At 42.3% G+C, this 14,536-nt stretch overlaps 1 protein-coding gene across 1 annotated transcript in view; it reads left to right on the top strand.

Annotated features, from left to right (window-relative positions):
• Positions 1-10,842, top strand: part of LOC134446376 (fibrinogen C domain-containing protein 1-A-like) — a 119,863-nt gene extending 109,021 nt beyond the window's left edge. The window contains exons 7-8 of the mRNA XM_063195738.1: positions 3,416-3,595; positions 10,326-10,842. Coding sequence (XP_063051808.1) covers positions 3,416-3,595; positions 10,326-10,588 — 443 coding nt within the window. The 3' untranslated portion in view covers positions 10,589-10,842. The remainder of the gene's footprint in view (positions 1-3,415; positions 3,596-10,325) is intronic.
• Positions 10,843-14,536: the final 3,694 nt, after the last annotated feature.

Here is a 14,536-nt window from a genome sequence, read left to right as displayed (position 1 = left end):
GTATGTATTGGATGGAGGGCCCTTTCAGTAGACTTTGCCCTGGGCCCAGAAAAAAAAGCTGTCAGTGGTCCTGATGTTTTCAAATGTGAAAAAAGTAAATCAATTAATATAAACAATATACTTTTAAAAAATCATGACACGAATCGAAACGTGAGTTGAGTGAATCATTACTGCCCTAAAACATTCATAAGTGTCGATCAGAGACGGTGACTGCAGAGCCATGAAATGGCGCAAGAGGGAGGAGCAGCACAACCTTCTGATATTGACTTAGACTCCTGTGGACACACACACACACACACACACACACACACACACACACACACACACACACACACACACACACACACACACACACACACACACACACACATGGCCTGGGTGTATGTTATGGTGTAGTGTTGTGTGTGTTGTGCTGTAGTGGCCTGGCTGTGTCTTATGTGTAATGTCAGACTGAAAGGGCAATCTTGAAGGCAGACTGCTGGCGGCTATTGATCACTCAGCTCCCCTGCTGCACAGGAACTCAGTCACATGCATGTTCACTAACACACACACACACACACACACACACACACACACACACACACACACACACACACACACACACACACACACACACACACACACACACACACACACACACACACACACACACACACACAGATTTATATTCACACCACCATATACACCATACCACATATAGACACAGACCACACCATACCATATACCACATACCATGCAAACTGTGCGTACACAGACACAACTTAATTTCTGTAAGTCACTTGAAATCCGCAGGTGCACCCACACAGCCACAAGTGTGCATGAATAGATGCACCTGAACAAATATTGTTTTCACATGAACACACACACAAACAGAAATGCAGACACAGACAATGTGTAATCAAAGATAAAATTGCCTCTTTATCCCTGTACGCCACGGTCAGCATGACGTCCAGACAAATTGATCTTCACATGCTGTACATTCAGAGGGGGGTCTTTGAATGTTGTTCATTCATTTCAGTGTGTGGTGTGTGGTGCTGAAAGAGCCTGTCCAACTGCAGTCATTTCCTCTCCTGAAATAACGTTCATCATCCAGAACTATTGATTTACACACACACACACACACACACACACACACACACACACACACACACACACACACACACACACACACACACACGCGCGCGCGCACAAGCAGACGTGCATGTGCGTAAGCACTAAAAAAAAACATATACACACACATGCGCAGTTGCGCACAAGCATGCACACAGACCCAAACACACACAGGCACAACCACACATGCACAGCCACTCACAAGCACACACAGACCCGGGCATACACACCTGCCCTCACACGCACACACACACACACACACACACACACACACACACACACACACACACACACACACACACACACACACACACACACACACACACACACACACACACACACACACACACACAGCCTCTCCTAGATACATGCCCTGGACGTGACTGTGAATCCTTTTTGGATGGTTGAGCAGAATAATTTATAAATTATACCTAGACTCTAGGTCCTAGAGTCACAATAAACCTTAAAGAAACAGTGCACCGTGTTTCAATAATAAAGTATGTTCTTCTCTGACCTGTGATGAGTTCATCCTGAACTGTCTCGTCTTCGGATACTGCCCCATTCAGCAACACCCATGGCACTAACTCGTTAGCTTGGCTCAGCTTTGCCTTGGCGAGCACTTGTGCTTTAAGTTAGGTAGCCTCTTACCGCAGCAGGGGTCGCCGGCGACCCTAATCACTTGCTGAAAATGCTTAACTACATCATAACAACATTGCTGTGACATTACAGAGAGCCATACTGCCCTACAAAGGCAAAAGACCTTAACATCAATTTTGGTCAAAAATGAGTTAATGTCATTTTTGGGGTATTTCAGACCACCTTTACCATGTGAATAAATATAGTGAGCCAATTTGATTATTTTTAATGTCAAAATAAAGAAAATAAGAAGTTAAGGCATTTTGCCTTGGGACGGCTCCTTATTTTTCGCCCGTGATTCAAAGGCAGAGAACCTTAACTTCCAACTGCCATTTCATAAATATGACTTTTTATTCAATTTTGATTATATTTTCTTAAAATTCAAAGTATGTTGTGTATTTATTCATGATATATTAGTCTTTCTACACAGTAATTTGTCTACCAGGCTGTTTATCTGAACAATTTTGAGATATAATGAATTGTAATGTAATTCAATGCAATGTAAACACATTCCTGCCATATCCTAATCCCACTAAATAGGACATCTCTATGTCATATATGTAATTTAAAACAGACATTATGACCAGACCTTGCTTATAGTTTCTTATAAAATGTACAATTAAAGTGAAAATAAAATAAAATTGAAAACAAATATGGCAGTTACTGTCTTTTGGCTCAGCATGACTCCTCACTGTTGGCCCATGATACAAAGGCAGAATACCTTAACTGCCAAAAAACAGTCAAAAGTCAAATATTTTTTGCTATACATATATATCTCCTTTATAGTAACCCACTGTCAAATTTTAGGAGCTCTAACTATTATACTTTTATCTGGACAGAGGATAACAAAACAGAAACTTCCCTTTTCTCAGTTTCACACTCTGGTGAGTTAAGATTCTTTGCCTTTGTAGGGAGCCTAGTGCTGCACTAAGGGGTTAATAATGGTTCCACATGTTCCGTATTTAAACACCCTTGCATGACTAGTTAACCAACCCAAAAGTAGTTGCACCAAATGAAATGTGGCGATTTTATATCTAGAAGAAATGGCACTGTAAAGCAAGTGGTAGTAACACATTCGGAGTACTTCGACTTTGGAGCATTGATATCTTCACTCCCAGTCTTTCGACTTTTAATCCAAGTGTAGCTGTGGAGAAGATCACTGGTTGTTGGAATTCATCCAGTTTTCATCACAGCTTCAAACAGTACAAATTCTACCATATTCTTTGCTTTAGCTGGAAAATAAAAATTGGTTCTTTCACTAATTGGCTCTTTTAACGAGCTGAGGAACTGTTCTGTCTCCAATCATCTGGTTTAGCAACCGAGTGGGTGGAAAATATGGAAGCCTTTTTGAACTTTCAAAATCTTTCAACTCTTTGAAGAACTTTTCTAAAATAATTTCAGCTGTTTTTGTGTCTGCAAAGTTCAGCTTTTTATGTAAAAGTAGACTGTTCTTTGGCCTTTTTTGCCCATGGTTTGTTGAGAGCTTTTGTGGTTGGGTGGGTGGTAGCATCTGGATGTATTGATGGGAGTCTCCTTACCCTCTGCATTCCTACCATCCGTTGTTATTGTTTCTTATATTGTGTAGTGAGCTTTGTTAGTTGGGTGGTAACCTGTAGATGTCAGGGTATGGGATTCTCTTAAACCTATGTCTGCTCCCTGGTTGGTGCAGGTATGAAGCGGATCCACGCCCTGACCATCCAGGCCAACTACGAGCTGCGGATCGACCTGGAGGATTTTGAGAACAGCACATCCTTCGCCCAGTATGGCTCCTTCGGGGTGGGGCTCTTCTCAGTGGACCCTGATGAGGCTGGATACCCCCTCACCATCTCAGACTACTCTGGCACCGCAGGTACAACATTATACTTTAAACAAAATCTGTCTATTTTATTTGCCACTGTCCTTATCACTGTCTTTCTGTCTGTCTGTCTGTCTGTCTGTCTGTCTGTCTGTCTGTCTGTCTGTCTGTCTGTCTGTCTGTCTGACTGTCCGTCTGGGTGTCTGGGTGTCTACCTGCCTGCCTCTTTGTCGTTTCTCACTTTGTGAAACTGGTGATCTGATCTCTTGTATTTTTTATTGGCTTGTTTAGATTGCTCTATCAAAGGTAGATGTCTGGCTGTATTGTCTAACAGTTTCAGTTGCAGGGGCAGAGGGGACTGAGAATGTAGAATGGAGGTTGTAAAGGTTGATGTTGAAATGTCAATAAAGGTATAAAGGTTGTGTGTGTGTGTGTGTGTGTGTGTGTGTGTGTGTGTGTGTGTGTGTGTGTGTGTGTGTGTGTGTGTGCGTGTGTGTGTGTGTGTGTGTGTGTGTGTGTGTGTGTGTGTGTGTGTGTGTGTGTGTGTGTTCGAGTGTGCACGCTGCCCTTCCATTGTGCTAGTCAGAGGTCCTCTTTGTGTCTGCTCTGCTGATGTATCAGGCAGCTGGCTCGCTGGTTGTGGAGGAGTCTGTCTGGCCCCTCTGCTTCTCCATATTTGTTTATTATTTTGTAGTTATATAAGATTATTTTGCATTATTTTGTAGTGATATAAGATGCGTCGGCTTGGCTTTTCATCAATAGGACTACTCTTGCGAGCAAGTGTTGGAACTCGATATAGCTGTTTTTCCATCACGTGTATCGCACTAACTTCTTGACAGTAAAGCGAATAATGTTGTGGATGGAAAAGGACTATACTGAGAAGTGGTGTAGATCTGTTAGAGTCACCTTTTATGCTAACAAAGGCTGAAGGATTATTTTGGGTGAAGAGACTGAAAATGATGCAGTAAAATATTAGTCGAAGCACTGTTGATGGGATAAGACCTAAAACCCTTCAAGGTCAATAAGTTTGATGAGCACACAAATTCAATGAATGAGGTATATGATTGGGTGAATAAAGTGGAAATGAAAGAAACACGTTCATCCTCTTCTAGTGCACCATATACATGGTAGTGCACTTCAGCATCACTATACACTGAAATTACTTGATTATATGTCATTATAGATCTCTAAGGAGATTATACTGTAATGTTACAGATACAATGTCTCAACCAATGTGGTCTTATTCTCCTCCCCTGAGCAATTCAAGAATGAATAAACCAAAATGGTCTTCATCCAGTCCAATTCATCCAGCACAGACTTGAGAATATCATGGTTATGATTTGGCCTGTCATTGGTTTGATTGTGAATAGAATTCTGATCTATTGTGCTTCTGAAGTTAGGCCAAGCTTCCGAGGTGCTTTCCCGGAGCTCTGAACACTACCATCACCACCACCATCAAAGCGACTCACTAGTTGATGTGATAAGAGTGAGCATCAGTGTAGGGGAACAAGTCAGCACTTTTTTAGGAGAAAAAACAGAGCAGACAAACCCATCTCCCTAGAACACTAATTCATTTGTTTGTTTGTCTATCAATATGGAGCTAAATTGGCAAAAACATAGTCCTCCTCTTACTGTCATAGCTGATGCGTAACACCATTGACAGTAACACGACTTGACATTTCAGCCATTTTCATGGTGTTGTGCTAATTGAGGACCTCAGAAGTGCCACCACAACACCTTAATCAATTCACGTATTTGTATGCTTTATCTGTGTTTTTCTTCATGTGATTTCTAATTCTGATTCTTATGAATATGTTGATAACACAGTTGACAGGCAATTTTCCCGCTATGGGAACATGAAAAAGAAAGGATTAAATTATGGAAGAATGGAGCTCAAAACTTACCAGAAAGTAAGGGGATTTGACATCACGTGATGATATTCATATGACCTTATACCAAACCCTTACTGATTTATGGAGGGGGTTTTAGACCGTGACACGGTTAACACAGTTTTCGTGGACACACAAAAAATGGCACATTTCATGTATAATGGAAAGCACAATGGTCTTTCTGGCAGTTTTGTCATATTGTGATGATTACTGTGAATCAACATTTGCAATCGTCTTGGGCAAAACAAGTTTCTTTACATGCTAATATGAAGACTGAATCTGACATTTGGAAAACAGGACGGCATGAAAACGCCCGAAACCAGTATTAAATATTCATTCTTGCTGAGGAAAATAATGTTATGTCTTGACTGTTTGTATTATATGACAGATAAAGGTGTGCTAATGTCCAAAACATCATTGGATGCAGTTAACCCTCCTGTTATCCTTGGGGTCTATTTGACCCCGTTCAATGTTTAACATCTGAAAAATACATGAAGTACATCATTGTTTTGCTTCATTTTTGATGACTTTTTCTAAATATATGGGGTCAATGTGAAAAAAGTGAAATTTCCACAAAAATGTTTTCCCTAAGTGCTGTACACGTTTTGGTTACATCTGTGTTCCTTGGGGTCAATTTGACCCCAAATTATTTTAAGTGTATTAAACATAAATGGAACATCCTTATTTTGTTAATACATGTTCCAATCTGTCTAGAGTATGTAAAATACATGAACATAAGTTATTTAGAACAGAACTTTTTGCTTTATTTAGGACTCTGATAACTAGCAATGTATATGATGTGGACAAGGGCCAAAACTAATAACTAATCTAAGGCAACTTTTGGGCAGTTGTTGCACATTTTTGCCTAGGCATGTATTTTTTTGGTGTGTGGGCTGTGTGTGGGGGGGTGCTAGGACTTATCTAAAGGGATTTTTATGTCCCAATAGAGCAACAGTAAATATCTGAGGCATAAACTGGTGCAAATATTTTTGCTTCTACTGATTTTGCAGACATTTAAGTGGCTGGGGTCAAAATGACCCCAAGGATCACGGATGTAACCTAAATCTGAGGATAACAGGAGGGTTAATAGTGGAATTGGCAAATAAAGTCCACGGACCTAAAAGCGCACACAAATCGTAGAATGACCCAAGTATATACCCATAGGAGGATCTTCAAAATGACCTACAGAATATGCAGTAAGTCAAAGATGATTTGTTCCATGTCCTGTCAGAGGAGCTCATTCACTTTTCTATTTTCATTTTTTTACACAGAATACGTCATAGTAGTACAAGTTCAAGATATATTTCAGATACACTGAACTACTTCAGTAACACCCTTGTGCTGTTGCCTGGGTTGATTCAGTTATCTAGTCTGTGTGTGTGTGTGTGTGTGTGTGTGTGTGTGTGTGTGTGTGTGTGTGTGTGTGTGTGTGTGTGTGTGTGTGTGTGTGTGTGTGTGTGTGTGTGTGTGTGTGTGTGAATCTGTAATGGAGGACTTTGTCCTCTGGGTGTCTTTGGCAGACAAGCTCATGGGGGAAGAGAGTTCTAGTGAGCCTGTTCTCTCTCGTTCCCCTGACACAGGTAATGGGGAGACGGGAAGAGCTGTATTGGGGAGTGAGGGGGGCAGCTGAGCAGAGGAAAGACAGGGGTAAGAGAGGAGGAGAGGAGGGGCAGAGGAGGTGTGTGTGTGTGTGTGTGTGTGTGTGTGTGTGTGTGCGTGTGCGTGTGCGTGTGTGTGTGTGTGTGTGTGTGTGTGTGTGTGTGTGTGTGTGTGTGTGTGTGTGTGTGTGTGTGTGTGTGTGTGTGTGTGTGTAAACTCCAATATGCTGATGATAATGCCCTTGTGGCTCTATCTGAAGAAGACCTCCAGAGCATCATGGACGCCTTTGCCAGAGCCGACCAACTTTTGGGCCTTGATATTAAAGGGGCATTCCACCGGTGGAGACATGAATATGTATTGAAAGTGGGTCATATATGTAGTAGAATAGTAGCATAAATTTCTAATTTGGTGCCTTCTTGGCCGAGAAAAGGCAGAAAATGACTTTTAGTGCTTGTGGATTTGTGACAACAATCCCCATAATGCATTGCAATGCTCAAGTTCCACAGGCCACACCCAGGCAGCTCTGCCGGTGACTTACTGGAGACTCAATGCCAGTGATTTCAAAATCACTGGTGCACTGATCTGTGATAGGTCTGTTAGCGCATTAGGTCCAACCCCCTATGGGCGGGGTTGAAAGGGTGGGAAAATGCTTGTAGTCTCAACAGAAATCCACCTCTCTTACACTTCCTCCTACAATGATGCAAATACGATTTTTACATCATTGTAGGAGGAAGTGTTAAGAGGTGAATACGGATTTCTCCTGTCTCAGGGGGAATTGAGAGAGTATTGCACGACCATTCAAAAGCATGACTGGGTGTCTAGCAATGGAAAGCCTAATGCAAATGGGTGGAGTGTCCCTTTACAGTTTTTCTCGATTGGTTTGGCTAATTTCTTGAAACCCAGATGACATTTCTATAAATTTTGGGTCATTTGGCTAAACATTCTTATACTTCTGCACAACAGTTCAGATAACTAGCAAAATGTCATATACCTCCCAAAACAGCTCATTCTTGCATCAGCACTAAACCTTCTCCCACATAAATAGTCAGTACCATAAAAATGGCATATATCCTTCTCAATTGGTTTGGCTCATTTGCATTCATTTAGTCATTCTGTCAAAATAAACTGGATGGTTCAGCATAACGCCATGGATCCTCATCACTTGCTTATATCACTCCAAAAATAGTATACCCGTCTGTCGAAACTAAATTCCTTCCACAGAATGCCGTTTGAAAAAATGTCAAGAAATTAGCCAAATAACAGAGGAAACTGTAGTATACACGGTTGTAAAATTATTTTCTACAAACTAGTAAAGTTACAATACCATCTGGCCTGTTGAACACTGTCATGAATTTACTGTTTACAGCAAAGGAATTCTTAAAATATTATGTCCTTGACTGTTTTGACAATTGTGTAGACTACTTTGCATATGATGACTCACACAATGAAATCATGCTGACATGTTTTGGAGAGGGCAACCATTAGACTGAAAATTGTCTAATTCGTTTAGATAAGACAGGTCAATTTATTTGGAAAATGTGCTAAATGTATGCTCAATGTGTCAACTGTAGGGTACTTGTATATAGCCATCTGCCGAGATGTACTAAACATTTGAGACATGTACAAAGCATTTGAAATTTGATGAAAGCAATGAAAAATGCCATTCTCTTGTGGGAATGTTGGATGCAATTTGGTTTGGAGATTTGTCCGTGTTGTTTTGAGAATGTCATCTCAGTTTTGAGAAATTAGCCAAACCAATCGAGAAAAACTGTCATATCAAGAAAACTCAGATTCTGTACCAACCATCCTCCAAGGTCCCAACCATCCATGTGGCCAACAACACCCTGGAAAATGTGGACCAGTTCATGTATCTTGGTAGTCTCCTATCCACAAGATCTGACATTGATGCAGAAATCCACCACTGCATTGGGCAGCTTTTGCTAGACTGAGGGACAGGGTTTTTGAAAACCGTGACATCCTGACTAAAACAAAACCCATGGTCTATCGAGCCCTTATTCTTTCCACCCTGCTCTATTGAGCTGATAGTTGGACTACTTACAGTAGACATCTGAAAGCCCTTGAGAAATATCACCAGCGATGCCTTTGTAAGATCCTTAGGATCAGCTGGGAAGATAGACGCACCAATATCAGTGTCCTACAAGAAGCCAACATCCCAAGCATCACCTCAGCTATTACTAAGCACCAGCTACGATGGACAGGTCACGTGGTACGCATGTCAGACAACCGCCTTCCAAAACGGATCTTGTATGGCCAACTAAAGGAAGGAAAGCGTACCCAAGGAGGGCAGAAGAAGCGGTACAAAGACATGATAAAAGTACATCTCAGAAAGTGTAGCTTCAATGTCAATAACTAGGAGGAGGCGGCCCTCCAAAGAGATGAGTGGAAAAGGTTGGTTCATGAGGGTACAGCACAACTGGAAGAGGACCTCCACCATGCTGCAGAAACAAAAAGTCAACTGAGGAAGGAGAGAACCACTGCCAAAATGAATCCTCAAATCCAAACAGCTATATTCAGGACAACAATCTACATATGCCCCCACTGCAATAGAGACTATGGATCAAGGATTGGCCTCAACCGCCATCTGACGACCCACAAATGACCAGACCCAACGTCAGGAGGACAATCATACTCGTTTCGAGTGATCGCCGATGATGATGATGATGTGTGTGTGTGTGTGTGTGCCTGTGCGTGTGCGTGTGCGTGTGCGTGTGTGTGTGTGTGTGTGTGTGTGTGTGTGTGTGTGTGTGCTTGAGCAAGGCACTTAATCGCACAGTGCTCCTGGGACTGTAACCAATACCCTGTAAATAACTGTGAGTCTCTAAGTGTCAGCTAAGTCTAATGTAATGTAGTGTAATGTAATGAATTCAAAATGTTCACTCCTTGTGATTTTTTTGAGAATAGTAATGATACTTAAATGCCTTTGATGCTGTCGAGACTCCAGAAACACTCAAGGGAGTCTCTTCACTCTCTCTGCTCTTATCTCATCTCTGCCTCTCTTCCATTTACACTGACACAATCTGTCTCTTCATAATAACCCTAAAATCTCTCTTCTCTCTCTCTCTCTCTCTCTCTCTCTCTCTCTCTCTCTCTCTCTCTCTCTCTCTCTCTCTCTCTCTCTCTCTCTCTCTCACTCCAAAAAGCTTCAAGCATCTGTCTTACTTTCGCTCTCTCGCTCACTCCAAAAATCTCTCTATCTCGATCATAATTGTTTGTGTCCTTAAAATAATATCCTTAAAATCTCAAAATCCTTCTCTCTCTTGTCTGTCTCTGTTCAGGTGACTCTCTGCTGAAGCACAACGGTATGAAGTTCACCACTAAGGACGTAGACAACGACCACTCGGAGAACAACTGTGCAGCGTTCTACCACGGCGCCTGGTGGTACCGCAACTGCCACACGTCCAACCTGAATGGCCAGTACCTGCGCGGCCAGCACATCTCCTACGCTGACGGCATCGAGTGGTCGTCTTGGACCGGCTGGCAGTACTCACTCAAGTTCGTGGAGATGAAGATCAGGCCCACCAAAGAGGACAACCAATGATCCAACAAATTGTATCAAGGCAACCAGTGAGGCCAGAGTTTTATCAGACTAGAGATGACCTGGGATATCAGAGCAGATTTGTACCAGAGAGGACATCCAGTGATGAACCAGAGCTTTTATCAGACCATACCACCAGGCTTTACCAGAGGCAGGGAGCGAGGAACAGATAAACTGAGATTGAGAGAGTAACACTCCTTTCAGACTGGCACTGTCAGCTGACAAATGTCATTGACATTGCATAAATGTGATTTCGAAATGTATTGTGGGTTCATTTGTTCTGTCAGCTCAGTTGCCTCCACAAAAGTTGAGAAATGGTTAACTCATCTAGAAGAGCTAGATCTGTTAGTCAGTCATACATCTCTGTCTGCTGAGACAATTCCCCTGCAAGTATGAAAGAAGCAAAATGTCCTCCTTCATGTGCTTTCAAACACAAATTCAGAATTCATCTACGTCTACAGTTACTTTCAACAAATAGATACGGGAAAGGGTCCCCATGGGCATGCAGCTCAAATGTGTGGGGCTTTGCACCACAGTGCCCCCAGCCTTGGATTTCTTGTCTCTGGACAAGAGGAGAGGGAGAATAGAGAGGAGGAGAAAGAATTTAAAAAGAGCCTGATGAAAACCCTGAAGAAGTTTGTCCTTCTGAACATTTGTGGAAATGAAAGCACTGTACAGCTGTGTCTGTTGTGATGGCAGCTGCTTCGGACAAAATCTGCCACACATGCTGGCATGGAGAAGCACCGGTGTACGCACACCCACACATATTCAGACAATTCTCTGCCGGTCAGAATTTCACCTTGGGCTCATTGTGCGTGTGTGTGTGGGTGTGGGTGTGGGAGGGTGTGTGTGTGTGTGTGTGTGTGTGTGTGTGTGTCTCTGTCTGTCTGTCTGTCTGTCTGTCTGTCTGTCTGTCTGTCTGTGTGTCTGTCTCTCTGTCTGTCTGTGCGTTTGTGTGGGTGTGTATGTGTGTGTGAGAGAAAGTGTGTGTGCGTTCGTGTGTGCATGTAGGCATATACACGTGTATGTGGTCTACAACTTTTACGATGGCCATGATGAGGTCAGGAACAGCTGGTTCGGGTATTTTTCAAATGTCAATGGTGACAATCTGTGTTTGCTTTTACTTTCTTTACAATTATTCTTGTTTGAGAACTCCCCCACATTTTATGTTATTTTTGTTTTAATATGTCACTATGCATCTGGCATTGTTTGACATGGTGATGGCAATGTCTTATTACATGGTATTACAGGACGCGCACCAAGTATGCTTTCATCCAAAATGACTTACAGTTAAAAAATGTAGGTCCAGGGTATTTGTTACAGTCCCTGGTGCAAATCGGGGTGAGACATCTTACTCCAGGGTCGCCTGGCAGGCCAGACCATTCATTTTGAATGGTTTGGAGGGTTTTCAGGCATCTACCAGACGGAAGAGATTACCGGCCAATAAGCGAACGCACTTGGTAGCATAATAACATACGTCATGAAGTGTTCACTTGTATGCTGGGTTACAATGACAATGGGATATGGAGTTTCCCAGTTCGGTTTCACTTCACTTGTTTTGGGAGTGTCATAGTGCCATTTCGCCATTACACTCGATGCAAAATGGCATCACATCTCAAGTTAGAGAAGCCTCTTTTCATGAGTGAGTAATGAGTTGACCATGTTTTCTCAAGTCCATTTCCATGGTAGCCTTTGGTCATACGTTCTACAACTGAAAAATACAGCACAATACATTAAAGTATGTTCCAGGCCCGGATGAAATACAGTGTATTGTACCGCATCTATTTGATATGATGTTGGTGTTTTTGAAGGTGTTCTCAAAAATTACTGTTGATAATTTGCTAACTGTTTAAAGTCTATATTTTGTATTCACCATGATATACTGTATATTACTCTGAGAGCCATGTCAAAAATCTATTTAAGTTGTAATTAATAAAAAAAAAGAAAGATGAAATTTAATTTACTGAGCTGGTGTATAATGTGTGGAGCTCATTGTCGATGACTGATCGCTCTTCATGTCTTGACTGTAAATCGAAGGCATTTGACAGTCCAATTATACTGTCAATTTGCCTCGCAGAGACACCCCTGCTGTCATGAGCGTCTACTGTCATTTCTTTTGTGCATCCCAGCCAATCTGTCCCCATCTGTCGCATATCGTTCTTTACAAGCTAGAGCGTAGAGCAGAGTCGTGCTCCTTGTGCCTATCTGTACTCAGAAATACATGTAGGTGCATTTTCATCCCAGTGGTGTTCTGTTCCCTGAGTCTGCCTCAGCATAGAATAGAGTGGCACAGATCGCAGTGCTCCTTTGTCCTTGAACATGCATTACCTCGCCACAGCCTTACACAACTTACTGTGTGCCATCAAAGGCTTGCATAATAGTTTAACTGTAAATATTCATTCACTAATTGATTTCTTGAGTACATTCAGAGCCATCTCTGTCATATTCAGTCAGTGTCTGTAATGTAGTACATTCTTACATAGTGGCGCATTAGAATAAAAAGATAAAAGCTGCCTCATGCTGTTCTATCACTGTCCTGTCCCCAAATACTTGTCTGTCTGTCTGCCTGCCCAAGTATTCTCTATCAAATTGCAATTTAAAGTTATAGGTATACGTGTAAGGGGTCAAACATACCAAAGCCGAACGGAACGGACGCGGGACGAACGCGGTCTTTCTGCTTAGTTTCGGCCGGTGTGTTTTTCTCTGCCTTTCACACTGACAGCGTCGGCGTGCACGGCCAGTCCTGTTCAAAACCCCCCCACAGCCAAAGCTAGCGTGCTACTTTGCCATTCATTTGAATGAGACACCGCTGGTCGCCGGCGTGAAAAATACGCTTGAGTTCTATTTTCCAAATGCAGCGCGGCTCCTGTGCCGCTGACGCCTGACTACCGCCGGTTGGTGTGTAAGGACAGATATGTTTCAATGTATTTTCACCGACGCCGGTAAAAATCTTGGCCGTTCCGCGAAGCTTAACCGCCCTAGTGTGTAAGACCCCTAATTTTTTTAATTCATAGCAAGTAAGACTAGTAGGGTTTTACTGATTTCCCAAGCACTTTATAACTGCATGACGGCACAATATACAAGTATGCTTTTGCTCTAGTATACTTTCTGTCATTGTATGACACAGAGTCCCATCCAGCTGAAAATCAGTCCTTATTTCTAACCTGCCATGTGTCTCATGTCATTAAGAGAAATTGCTGCATGTTCTGCTCGCAGTAGCAGCACATTTCCCCAGTGGCTGAAATGCCGGCAGAGTAATGTCTCTGGGAGTGTGAACTACTCTCGGGCGACATCGATGTACAAGCTTATTCATCGCAACTACTCATTTAGAACAGGCTTCCTCTCTCCAGAGTGCATTCAGAACATTTGAGTGCATCGTCCCCAGGTAGGCATCTGTCTCTGTAGGTGGGCCATGACACTTTCACATATTGTGGAGTCTTCCTTTACAGTGGAAATCATGTTCAGAAATGTGCTCACAAATCTGCTTAGTCATGTGTTATCAGTGACGATATTTTGTATTTTATTACCTCCGCCAAGGAGGTAATGTTTTCGGTCGTGTTGGTTTGTCAATCTGTCTGTTAATTTGTTTGTTTGTTTGTCAGCAGCATAACTCAAGAACGAACCAACGGATTTTGATAAAACTTTGTGGAATTCTTGATAATGACCCAAGGAACAAGTGAATCAATTCTGGTGGTGATCCGGATCACAAACCAGAACCATGACTTTTTAAAAGATCCTTCACCATTGCTGGCCGATGACTCCACAAAAAGAAGGCAGAGAGACTTAGGGTGTAATATAGTCAAATGTTCTATCAAGCAGCTTCCTTGGCGGAGGTCTGCGCTCTCTGAGTGCTTCTAGTTTCATTTGTATTTAGCATGAGACACTCTGGGTGGCATGGTTCAGTTAACAGCATCCCCACTGTGGACAGGAGACTGAAGTTACGTTAAGAAC

Source organism: Engraulis encrasicolus, chromosome 3 (assembly GCF_034702125.1).
Source record: "Engraulis encrasicolus isolate BLACKSEA-1 chromosome 3, IST_EnEncr_1.0, whole genome shotgun sequence".
Classification (NCBI taxonomy): Eukaryota; Metazoa; Chordata; class Actinopteri; order Clupeiformes; family Engraulidae; genus Engraulis; species Engraulis encrasicolus.
This window is presented reverse-complemented; position numbering and strand designations above follow the sequence as displayed.